This window comes from Camelus dromedarius, chromosome 2 (genome assembly GCF_036321535.1).
Source record: "Camelus dromedarius isolate mCamDro1 chromosome 2, mCamDro1.pat, whole genome shotgun sequence".
In the NCBI taxonomy this organism is placed as follows: Eukaryota; Metazoa; Chordata; class Mammalia; order Artiodactyla; family Camelidae; genus Camelus; species Camelus dromedarius.
In genome coordinates, this window is record NC_087437.1 from 97,866,262 (window position 1) to 97,879,289 (window position 13,028).

At 36.0% G+C, this 13,028-nt stretch overlaps 1 protein-coding gene across 4 annotated transcripts in view; it reads left to right on the plus strand.

Moving 5' to 3' along the window:
• LOC105086856 (multidrug resistance-associated protein 1) overlaps positions 1-13,028 on the plus strand; it is an 81,991-nt gene that overhangs the window by 46,076 nt on the left and 22,887 nt on the right. For all 4 annotated transcript variants that reach the window (XR_010384842.1, XM_064496470.1, XM_064496468.1 and 1 more), the window contains exons 17-19: positions 5,377-5,437; positions 5,885-6,104; positions 11,820-11,974. Coding sequence is in view for 3 of the 4 variants with exons in the window: in XM_064496470.1 (XP_064352540.1) it covers positions 5,377-5,437; positions 5,885-6,104; positions 11,820-11,974 (436 nt within the window). In the remaining variant the exon portion in view is untranslated. The remainder of the gene's footprint in view (positions 1-5,376; positions 5,438-5,884; positions 6,105-11,819; positions 11,975-13,028) is intronic.

The window sequence follows — 13,028 nt, forward strand, 5'->3', positions numbered from 1 at the left end:
TGTCACTTTTTCTGCCCCAAATCTCCAAAAGATTCACATCTCAGAGTAAAATCCCAAGTCCTTACAATGACCTGTAAAGCCTTGGAGGTCATGAACCTGTTTACCTTTTTGATCTCAGAGCCTCCTGAGGCCCATCTTACTGCTCTGCTCCAGCAACACTGACTCTGCTCTTCATGGAAAACCAGACATGCTCCCACCCCAGGGCCTTTGCACTTTCTGATCCCACTGCTGGGGTATATTTCTCTCAAATATCCATATGGCTTGCTCACCCACCCTCTGTAGCTCTTCCCTCAAATGTCATCTCATCAATGAAGATTTATTTTGCCACCCTATTTTATATCACAATACTTTCTACCCCTCCATGTTTTTTTTCCCATAATTTTTTATTGATTATCAGCATACTGGAAAATTTACTTGTTTACTTTTATTTTGTCTTTCTCTTACCTCTAGGTTATAAACTTTATAAGAGCAGGAATTTTTGTCAATTTGTTCACTATTGTACTGCCATCTAAATAACATGCTTCAACTAAACACTGAATAATAATGACATGTGAGCTGGTGTTCCAGAAATATTTTAAAGGGATGAATAACAAACTAGAGACTGAAAGAACACTCAAGGAACTTTTAATCCACCACTTATTTTTCTCTTACCATTATAACAATACATTTCATTTAAATTTGTCAGTTTTTAAGGATCTCCAAGAAAATCAAATCCAAAAACATTGAAGCAAACTTTGAAATTTGTGTGCTGTGGGATCTACACATCTCTAAATCATAAAGAGAGTTTTCAGCTGTGTATTGTCTCACTGTGCATTCAATAAGTAGCTTGCTTAAAAGCGTAAAACTTAAAAATCATTAAGTATTGTTGTAAACATAATCAGACCCTTCCCTCAATAGTAAATCACTTTTTTCTTATTTATAAAAATCACTGTTAGTCATATCTAAATTAAACCTCTTAAAGTTTCTGTGAACTGCTTTTACAAAATTTCTTCTTGAAAAAAGAACCCCAGTCCCCATTTGATTACAGATTTGATTACAGAACCGGTTTCTAAACATTCCTCAGGTTGTGGAGGCTCGTACTGGAGCCAGCATTCTGCAACTTACTATTGCAGTGAGGAGTGCATCCGAAAGATGGCCTCAGTTCTGACATGGCATGTTCTGCTCAACAGAACCCAGCATCAAACTTACTATTTGATGACTGTGACAAAAATGTTATTGGAGGTCTATGAATTTCCCCTATGCTGATCTTTTCTTGTTTTTAGTCATGGTAATCAATTTTTTTTTTAATCTTATGTTTGAGAAATCCGAGATCTACTTTCATTTTTCCAAAATATGTTCATATCTGCCTACTTTCATGTATTTTCTGGTTTATCACTCTTTATACGATTTTCTAGTCTAGCTTTCATTTTTTATCTCCTTTACTATTTGGTAAGATAACATTACATGGAGAAATTTTTCCTGATTTTAAATCTAATTTTTCTATTTTTTTAATTACCCAGTTATTTCCAATTTGGGCAGAATCAAGATAGACTAGATATTGGAAGATACAAGTAGGCAGGAACTTTACATCAGTTAGAGACTCTTTACAGAGATAGAGAAACAATCTTCCTCATGGAAGGGGCAACTGACTTAGCTACCCAGAAGAAGGGAGGTGGAAAGGAAAGGAATTGGACTGAATCGTGTCTGAGAGTCCCTCCCTTTGAAATTTAAGAATTAAAATTACTTTATAATATTAGTTTGACTTTTTAATAGGGACCAAAATAACTTGAACTGTTTCAACATTTTCTTTTTCTTTGTTTGGTTTAGATTTATATCGCAAATATTATTTTATTTCCTTAAACATTTATTACTATTCCCTGAATAAAATAAACTGGAAATACTATTTTGGTATCTAGACTGCCCCCTTCTGGCTTTCATGTCAGACTCTATTAAATCACTACAGTCCTCCCACACATACTCTACACTTTGCAACTGTGAGCTTGGTTCAGGGATAATTGTTTCAGTATGTTAATTTTATATATCTTATACAAAAATATGCAGAAGGGAATTGTGCCAACTTTCCCTAGGGCTTCTGAAGGACAGAACAAGACATTTTTAAAACTTCTCTCCCAGTATAAAATAATTTGCTCTTTAAAAATTCGAATAAAACCTGTTATTCACAACAGTGTGTCCAGGACCAAATGCAGTATTTTTGTAGAAAAAGAATGAATAACACTGTGGTTTGGGAAAGCAACACCCTCCTGTATAGTGTCCAGTAAATTATTGGTCTTCGTTAGTTGTGTTTCATTAGGATGCTTCAATTCCCTCTTAACAGTTGGGTTTCATAGCATTTTATATCCAGCTACATTGAGAATTAATTTTTTGGCTTGACACCAATGCTAAATTTGCTTATCCAAACAGAAGCCAGGCCAAGGGCTTGAAGGATGATGACAGTGATTAACCCAAATCATATACCAGGAGTTATTCCAATGAAAGTGTCTGTTAAATAGTGTATCTCTTCCTGATGGTGAAGCTGATCCTGCAAAGGGCACGTGCTGCAACCTCCCACAGAATGGTTCTTGACACTAATGCCAGATACGGGAAGGGAAGAACCATTGAACTGATCATATAGACTTTGCTTATTCTGATAAGTAAAATGGGAAACATGGAAAAGTGGGGATATGTACTGCAGTCCAGAATTTCCAGAGGTCAGTTTGATGTTAGATATATCAAATATCAATATCAAAATACTTAGAATTCATCATACCTTATGTTTCTATTTCCTTATAAGGGACCATGAAAGATGTGAAAAAAAATGATCATTACAGCAGTAATTAAAGTAGGAAAAAACTGCAACCACTATAACTTTGGGTTTTGTTAAATAAATTTTAATATAGTAAAATAATAAAATATTATGTTGCGTATGATAAAATATAATACTGTTATAGAATAATATTTGAGGTTCATTATATATTGAGTTACAAAGACTGTGTGTAATTTTTTGGTAATTTTTTTTAATTAAAGATCAGTTACAGAGCAACATTTGAATTATGATACCACACATACAGGGAGAAAAGGCTTTAACAAAAGACTAAAGACAGAGCATGAAGTGTCTCTGGAGTGTAGAATTATGAATCAGTTTTTCTTCTGCTTCTCTTCCTCCTCTGTTTTCTCTCTACCTCTCCCTCCTTTGTCCTTACTGTTCTTCATGCTATTCAGTATTTTCTGAATATTTCTTCAATAATACAAGTTCAGAGTTATTGACAAATGTCTGGTGATTGGTTGGAAATATGCCAAGATTGAGGCAGAGGAAATGTTGTGGCCCCAGAAAGCTTTGGAGAAGGTAGGGAAATAGCTGCTTCAGTTCAGGGCATGCTTGAGACAAACAGGCAGAGATGAAGTAGATGGCAAGTAGGTATCTTACTGTGCGGCTCTGGAGCTCAGGGAAGAGATAGAGACTAGAGAAATCAGTCTGAGAGTCACCCATGAAGAAGAAGGGTATTGAAACTGTGGGAGTGGATTGTGGGAGTGTGGAGCATACAAAGGAAATAATGACTGGAATGGAGTCTGAGGACACATAAGCATTAAAGGGAAGACAGTGAAACTAATAGAGGCTCAGAGAGGTGGGAGAAAACACAAATGCACAATGGTAGGGAAGTAAAAAGAAAGGTCCCTGGAACAAGGGAGTGGTCAGTGATGTTAAATGCCATGGAGAGTTCAAGTGAAATAACTTTCAAAATATCCCATGGAATCAGCAGTAAGTGTTTTACTTATTTCATCAAGGCGTTGTTGATGGAAATGATTTCAGTCAGGTGCCAGGAAGTTTGAGAAGCAGGTGATTTGGCAGAAGGATGCTTGGTTAGAGAAGGCAAGCAAGAAGTAGGATGGTAACTGAGCACAGAACTGAGAGCAGAATTGTTTTTGTGGTGATGGCATTGGTTTTAAGATGAGACAACTGTGTAGTTCTCTATGGGCTGACAGGAAGGAGTCACTAGAAGGGAAGAAAGTGAAGATTAGAAAAGAGAGGGAACAATTTGGGGTTTCCCAGATTTGCCTTAAGATAAGAATCCCTTGGATCATTTGTTTAAAAGACAGATTTCTAGAGGAGAAATCTTGTAATCTGCCATTTTAATAAGCACTGTCAAGTGACTTATTGACAAAAAATTGTAGAAACACTAGAGTTAATAAATGTGTTTTGATAAAATGGGGCAGAACAGAATTCAGATCATAAGGTTGTCCTTAGATCCGAGGAGAGAGTCAGAAAATGTTGGTGGAGATGCAGATAAATGTAGATAAGCCGTGACTGACTTCCCTGTCTGCATTGACTTTCTCCATCATGTAGGGGCCCCTTCTGGGAAAGATGCAAGAATTTCTAGACACTATTGAAAGCGCAGGTGGGAGGAAGATACTAATTTATGGTAGAGCCAATTTGCAGGGCTTTATGATCTTTTGCAGCAGCACTCCACAGGTGGGGAGCAAGTGTGACAAAGACTGACTTGTGAGTTTTAACAATGGAAGTTTAATGTAAGGAACGCAGGGCCAAGAGTTCAAATATTACCGCAGTTTGGATGAAAATGTAACCATGGAGTAAATGCTGGATAATGAAGGGAATAGAGAGAGGGTCTGGGACTGAGAGGACCTGAATGTGGGACAGTCAGTGCTAAAGCCAGGAATATTCTAAGTAACCCAGGATCATTGATCATACGAGAAAGGAAGGATGATAGAAAGTTGGATTTGGGAACTGGGAGTTTAGATGGAATAAAAGCCAAATGTAGTGAGAGTAATTCAGATGTACAGTTTAGAAATAGAAGTTATGTTACAGCCAGAGACTGAAATAGTTCAACTTTTCAAAGCTAAATTAGTTCCAGGTAACAAGATTCATGGTTTAAGTTCATGAAAGTTGATGGCCAATGTAGAGTGCAGATAGAAGACTCTGAAAGTATGGTCATGAAGTTGAGAAGAGATTGAGTTTAATACTATTGTCCTTGTAAGTTTTCACATCACCCAGGGTGGTTGCAGAACAAAGTGGGACGAATTAGCCTCATGCTAGTCTTCTAATGGGACAGGAGGCAAGTAGGTGAGGAGGCAAAGATTATGGTACAGCCAGATGGCATTAACTCAAACCATCTAGGGATCTGGCTCCAGTCTGAAGGATAATTATCTAGAAGCAGCAGTGAAAAATCAGACAAAGTATGTGGGGCCCTAAAAATGTGGGGTATGGCAGAGTAAACAATCTCCCTTCCAGAACAGTAAAGGAACAATGTTCTTATCAGGGCAAGTCAGGTTGCTGTTAATAAAGTAGAAGAATATTCAACAAAGTGGTTGAGAGAGTATAACTTAAAAAAAAGTGTTTGTAGATCTTAAACCTAAAAAATGTACATCATCTTGCTTTATCAGGCCTTTATTGAATCAAGGAAAACAGTTCTCAGTGAAAAAAGAAACAGTTCCTGTTGGAGGGGTAAGTACCAGAATAACTAATGTTATTTGTTATTAACCACTGAAATATTGAAGATTACACTGCATTGTTAATAAATATTATATATTTTTCATTGAATTTGAGAGGTTTGCTATATAAAATTTGAAGAAACTACATTAAATGGAGCTGTTGGACATTACAGTGGTGGATTGGATGTTATCTAGCTATGTATAAACTTGTTTACTAATGATAGTAATTAACATTATTTGAGCATTTATTTTTTGGTACTCAGGACTGCACAGGTACTTCGCTTGTACTTATAAGGTGGCTACTGTTATTATTCCAGTTTACAGATGAGTCGTCTGAGGGTTAGAAGAGTTAGTAAACTGACCAAGATCACAAAGCTTAGGACATGTCAGAGTAGGATGTAAATCTAGCTCATGTGACTTTTAAGTGCAGTAACATTTTTAAAATCAATTTTGCCTTTAGGTGAAGTTCTCGGTCATTCTGAAGTACCTCCGAGCCTTCGGCTGGCTCTGGGTGTGGCTGAATGTGGCCACTTACCTAGGGCAGAATTTGGTGGGCATCGGGCAGCATCTGTGGCTGAGTGACTGGGCTAAAGAAGCAAAGCACATGAGTGATTTTGCAGAATGGAAGCAAAGAAGAAGCAATAGACTTAACATCTATGGATTATTGGGATTAATGCAAGGTTAAAAAAAAAAGTCCAGCTGTTTTTCTTTTCTCTTTCTAACCTAATTGATTCAGATGCAAGCATAGGGCATCATTTTACTTTTAAAAAAAAAATCTGTATCATAATTTTCAAATACTTTGGGACAATTCAAGTGCATATATTTTTAATTTGCCATATTTGAGAAAGTAAACAAAAACTTGAATGTGTCCGCTACATGGACCACACTAAATAATTTGTCTTATTTAATCTTGAAAGTAACTATTTAGAAAGGTTTTATTATCCCCATTTTACAGCTGAGGAAACTGAAGCTCCGTGTGTTAAATCATTCAGGACTCAAAAGGCTCATTCTCTGTGTGAGGCTTGTGACTGATGTTATGATCAATGAGGTTGTTAAAAACTGAATTGTAGGTAAAGTTTAAAACTATATGAGAAGCAATAATTGTATAGAAGTAGTAAAAGAAAACACTGTGAGGATTTAGAGCAGGGGAAAACCATGTTTGGTTGAGAGATGAAGGTAATCTACAAGGAATAGTTGGCATTTGAGATGACACTAAAAAGATGGATTGAATTTTGTCAGATGGAGATCACATGGGAGAGAAGGTGAGATGTAGAGAAAGATGTGAGTAAAGACAGGGATGGGGAAGATGAGGGGGAGTGGGCAAAGTGAGGGTGCCAGTTTGAGTAATCTCCAGGTTATTGATATGGCAGTAGGGGAACTAGAGGTGGGAGGTAGTTTGGAGATGTGCTGGAGATGATAGTTGGAATGGCAAGTGGAAAACTTTGAGAATTTGAGGGAAAATATGTGACACAATTGAAGTTATTTGTCAGACTAAAAATAAATTCGCAGTGATTAAAAAGATGGATTTATTTTTACTGGCAGGACTAAAACTAGAGATCAGGGAGAAGTTGAGATTAGTAGAGAAGGAATAATCAAGTATCTTCAGGAGTCTAAATGGGAGATAATTCAATACAGAAAGATCTCTGGCTGATTTATCTCATGTCACCCAGAGCATCTAGTCCAGTGCTAACCAAGAGGTAGGGAACATAGGAGGACTGAATAAATAAGGTATGAATGGAGGAAGAGTCAGAGAGCTGCAGTGGACTGAAGAAAAGGGATGGATAGGAAAGGCACTGCAGTGAAAGCATTTATAAGAACTGCTGATCTGAGGGTAAGAAGATAAGAGCATCACTCATGATTTTGAGGTTTGAGTAATTGGGAAAACAGTGAAGACAAAAATAAGGAAACCAAAGGCAGGGGAAGGCTTAGTTGGTAGAGCAGAGAAAGGATGAATTCAATTTGGGGCACATTTAATAGGAAATGTGAATGCCTTTTTTCTACTTTTTTTTTCACTGTTTTCCTCCCAGTAGGCAGAGGAGATACATACTGTCCTTCAAAGAAGCTAGGAAATACGAGAGTAAGAAGAAAGATACTCAAAATTATAGTACCCAAGAGTATGGAACATTTAAAGGGAAGCTTTATAAAATAGAGACAGTTTTTTGGGTGTGTTTATAAAAAGAAAGGAAGACAATGTGAAGGAGAATGATGAATTCAAATAAGAAAATAATGGAGTCATCTACGTGGAAATCATGTTATCTAAGGACATGTGTAAGGGAAAACAGAGATATAAATTTTGGTAACAGAAAATGAAGATAAAATTTAAAAATACATAACCTAGTTAGGGCCTTCCTTCTCTTTTCTCCTCTCCCATCTTTTTTTTATTGTGTGACCATACTACTGTTATAAGTAGTGTCTCCATCAGAAAGTAAGCAAATATTGTGAGAGAAATTTATGTGTGTTTGGTCATATTGTTAACAACATTCACTGGGGAAAGAGATGTTATGTTAATAACTAAAATGAGATGTAAGGACTTAGAATGCGTTTGCTTTTGAATCAGTGAGTCAGCTTATTGGCCTTGTGGTTTGCAACTCAATGAGGAAAAAGTAGATTACAGGGATCTAGAACGCTGAGCACAAAAGAAGCATCGATGTATACATCTCTGTATCCGTGTCTATTCACATGTACACATGAGGCTTAAATTCGGACCAATCCAGTGAGCTCATGTTGCAGTTTTAAGGGAGATCCAATATTCTTTGAATATTTTAAGTAAACAAATACCTTTCCTATACTAGACAAGGTATGCAAGTTTAGTATTCAAAATCTTACCTGTGTGAAGACTTACCTTTAATTAACTATTAATAGGTATAGAAGTATTTTGTAATGAAGGTAATAGATTATGTACAGTTTAATCAAATTTTTTTTCCAGTTGACCTTTTGTTTGCAGTGGTCTGCAATCTTAGGATAGAAATCTTCTCTTTTTTCACATTTAAAAATTTTCACATTAAAAAAATTATTTTTTCTTGACTTATTAGTAAATACAGTTTAAATTATTCATAAATAAGGTGAGCCTAAGAAATGAAAATCTATAATTTCTGGTTTTTTCAGTAGTCCACGGCTACATTTTGTGGAACCTGGTACAATCCAGAGCAGGCTGTATTCACTGACATCAAAGCTCACATTTTTTTTCTTCAAGCTTTAAAGCATAAACAATATTTTAACATGTTAATACCAGAGGCTTGCTATGAATAATATAGAAGGCTAACATTCAAACAAAACTGAAGTATTGAAGCAGAAAACATTGCATCTATATTTTATAACAGTAATAAAGACCTTGCCTTATCTTCTGAAAAAGAAATAGCCCTGAACTTTTTTTTTTTTTTTCGCTGATTCCCAGGTATTTGCTTTAGAGTGTCTAGGACATTCTGAACATCCCTAATCTATTGTGTTTTCTGCCTCACCATTAGCTTCCTTTTCCAACCCAATGTGTAAAATACAGGTGCCTTATTTTCAAAGTGTGAGAATGCGTGGCTACTTCCAGTTTAAGACAAGTGAGGGAGTCATTTCCTTTGCCTGCCTCACAAAATTACACCAGAATGGCAGTGAATAAATATAAAAGTAAAGGATTCAGGAGATTTCAGAGTGATTCCTTTCTACATAAGCGATTATACTGATAACCATGAGTAGAAGAACCTGTAATCAGGAACAGACACTAGGTGAAGCTGTGAAAGAACAGGAAGAGGTTCAGTCTAGCCCCGGGGAAGCAGGTACAGAGAGGGGGACTGAGTTGCGTGGAAGTAATCAAAGTAATTCACTAGAGCATGTCCTGCTGGCCCATCACCTCTCCTACAATACCCACCACCACCCTCTCGATGTCTATAGCAACTGGCAGAGAAGCAATATGATGGAAACTAGAAATCTGCTGTCTGAAGAGGAAATTAGGGTTATCAATGCGTGTGACATATGTAGAAGAAAGCCTCCCTCTGTGGCTTTTGGAGAAGCTCCAGCCTACATGTCTGGATCCCCATGAGACTTCCAGTGTTGCACTTACCCACTTAAGTGGAACTTCCATTCAGAGGAGAGAAATGTTGGGAGAAGTTAATGTATGCAGTGGCTGAAGAAAGCCATATCAATTACCTCTGTTAATTAACTATATCATTATCTCACATATTTAAACTGATAATGGTGGATGGTACACATCTTAATCAAGCCAACAGTACAACAGTATAAATAAGAGCCAACAAATATGGCAGAGGAGCCCAGAAGCAAAACAGTCATATTTTGAATAGAAGAGAAGCTTAAAAATATATCTTCAGATATTCCATATATTGTATCCACAAAGCAAGTGCAGATTGTGTTGAAGTAAGTTCAAGAAAGTTCTTGAAAAAATTAAAGAATTTAAGAAGATTGTGCAAATGTGAGAAGACAAAGTGGGAAAATTATCCCAGATAATTGTACAACATCAAAAATGTAGATAGCAAACGATAAATAAAGAAAAAAATCAGAAGAATAATCCAGGACGTTCAACATCCACATAATAAGACGTACAGAAAATGCAGATGAAAATTATCAAATACATAATATTTAACAGCATTTTCTGTAACTGAACGTACAAAAGCCTGTTCCCACAACCCTTCTAGTTTAGAGCAGAAAGACAGAGGGTTCCAAGAGTATTTTGTGTTGCAGGAGGAGGGGGCTAAATAGGATGAAAGAAATAATAGAATATCTGATGAGCTTGAATATATTCAGAAGAGATTTGCTGACTGTTGAATTGTTTGTGAATAGATTAGTCCTTGTTGGATAGAAAACTAAGCATATGGAAAAATTGCAGTACAAACATTATAAATTTTATGTTCTTTATGAATATTGTGTGTTTAGTAGTAATGTAAACACTGAATATTTGAGGAAAAAAGGGCAACTTTTTTTGGAAGGTCTAGAGGAAGAAAGTATGGGGAATGAGGTAAGAAAATAATAGAAAATATTTAAGAATAAGAAATTATTAAACAGCATTATGTGGTGTTATTTAAAATGTAAAGGAACTAGCTAAAAGAATTTAAGGTCATCAAGAGCAACCATTTTTGTTCTGTTTTGTTTTAAACACACCTGCAAAGGAACAAGAATCACGTTGGCAACACAATTTTATTAACAGTTCTGTATAGTAGAGACTAATGGAGCAGTTGTGTATCCCTTAAGACTCAAGAACAAGTGGCTTAAATAACATCAAAATGTATTGATGCCCAAATGGAAAAGTCCAGACACAGATCTTTAAACACACTTGATCTGGGGACTCAACTGAAGTGTCCACTACTCTTTATTTATCAGTTCTACTGGTTTTACTCATTGGCTTAATTCTCAGGCTTCACATGGTGATGGCAATGTTCTCTTTCAAAGAACTTCCTTCCATAGGAATCCATGAAATTACTCTTTAAACAATTTGAGTCACATATCCATCCTTCAACTAATCATTGTAACCAAGCATTTCTTCGTCTAGCCGTAAAAGTTCCCCAATTTGGAGACTCTTTGTCCTTTCGTTTCTTCTTACACACCTGGATAGTTCTTTTCTGAGCTTGACTCTTTCTTGTCAGGTTTTGTCAGACACAGCTAACTAGTCAGTAGATACTAAGAACTGTTTTTCAACCTCTTCCAGTAAAGCTACATGTTTATTATTTATATTTTGACTTTTTAGTTTTTTCAAGAACAATGCTCCTACCAAGAATGAATCTCAGCAGCTAAACAGGCCAAAAAAAAATGTATTCTTTACTCATATCACCTGTCCATTGTAGGTCAGGAAAGGGTCTCTTCTGATTCTAGAGGCTCAGGGTGAAGAAGCACTCCAACCACCATCTTAAATGTTGGCAGGCACTGTGCAAAGGGAATGGGAGCTTTAGCAAGTCTAACATCGACAGCTAAAAGCTGTATGTTGCTTGAAAGTGTTATGTGCTGTTTCTTCCTCAATGATTGTTCAGAACTATTCATTTGGTCCCATCAGTCACATGGAGGCCAGAAAGTGCAACTCTACCATGGACCTAGAAGCCAGGAAAACAAATTGTTTGGTTAGCAGCACCAGCAACCACCACGTTGTCCCTCAGGACATCATAAAATTAATAGGTTGCTAAAATTCTGTCAACCTGGTTGATCTCTTCTCTTTTATGCATTTCTCTAGAACCTGTGCTCATGAGTAAGGAGACCCCCCACTTGGATAACCCATCAGAGCGTCTGTATTTATTTTCAGTGCACCATCTACATTTATACTTATTTTAGTCCTCAATTACACATTTTAAGTTTGATATTTGAGTTTTCCATTAAAAAATAGATGCTATTGTAAGCAGTCTTTTGAGAGAGAGAATATAAAGTTGCTTTAAGATGTTACTATGTCCCTGATAACAATTTCTGCTTAGGTCTCTTTGTTTGCTCTGGAGCCTATGCACTGACCAGGGGATCCTTGGCTGCCTCTCGAACTTTGCATGCTCAGCTGTTGGATAATGTGCTGCATCTCCCGCTCCAGTTTTTTGAAACCAATCCCATAGGCCAGATCATCAGTCGGTTCACCAAGGTAAGTAAAGCCATACCTTCTTAAATAGCGTGCCTAAAAATGATGATCCATGTTTAGTACCTTATAATCTCATTTGTAAAAAAAATATCATTCTAAGAAGATGGGATTAGATTTAGTATAGATTTCATTGTTATTTTATTTCTTACTCTCAGGACATTTATGTATGTATAACAGAGTCACATCTGACACACATAATTGAAATAAACCTTGAAATTTGCTGAAAGAATCCAAGAAGTGTATGTGCTTTGGTGTCTACAACTCTAATTCTTACACACATTTAGTTTGAGAATCAGTGGTTTAGGCTGATAAGGGAAAGAAAATATAAGTCTATATGGAGATGCCTGGGTTTTAAGCATTCTGCCTTGAAGAAAGCTGTCAACTCACCTATGGTGAATGGGGAATGGCTGGAGGCTCCCAGAGTATCTGTTTATCTGTAGGGTTTCCCCATGTATTTACTATTAAGTACTTATAATTGCACTGTCCAACAGAAATATAACACAAGCCACATAGGTCATTTTAAATTTTCTAGTAACCACAATAAAAAAGTAAAAAGATACAGTTGAAATAATCAATTATAGTAAAATATTTTATTTAATGAAGAATGTCTGTAGCATTATTTTAAATTGTAATCAATGTAAAGTTATTAACTAAATTTTTTACTTTTTCCTACGAAGTCTTCAAAATTTGGTTTCTATTATATACTTTCATTATATCTCAATTTGCAGTAACCATATTTTAAGTGCTCAATAATTACATATTGCTAATGTTTCCTGTATTAGACATTACATAACCATAACCTTAAAATATAGCAATATATTTATGTATTTATGAAAAAATGTTGTATGGAATGTGGAAAATGAAAATAAGACATGAAAATATTAATGAAAGTACCAAGCATAAAAAATGCTTGATGAAATATTAAATCTTGCCTAATCATACCAATGTTGCATTGTTCCTTGAAAATTTATAGAAGAGCTTGATCACCAGTGTTCTTTCTCTCCCAGGACATTTCTCTATGACCTTACTAAACAACTCTCATTTTTATACAATAACA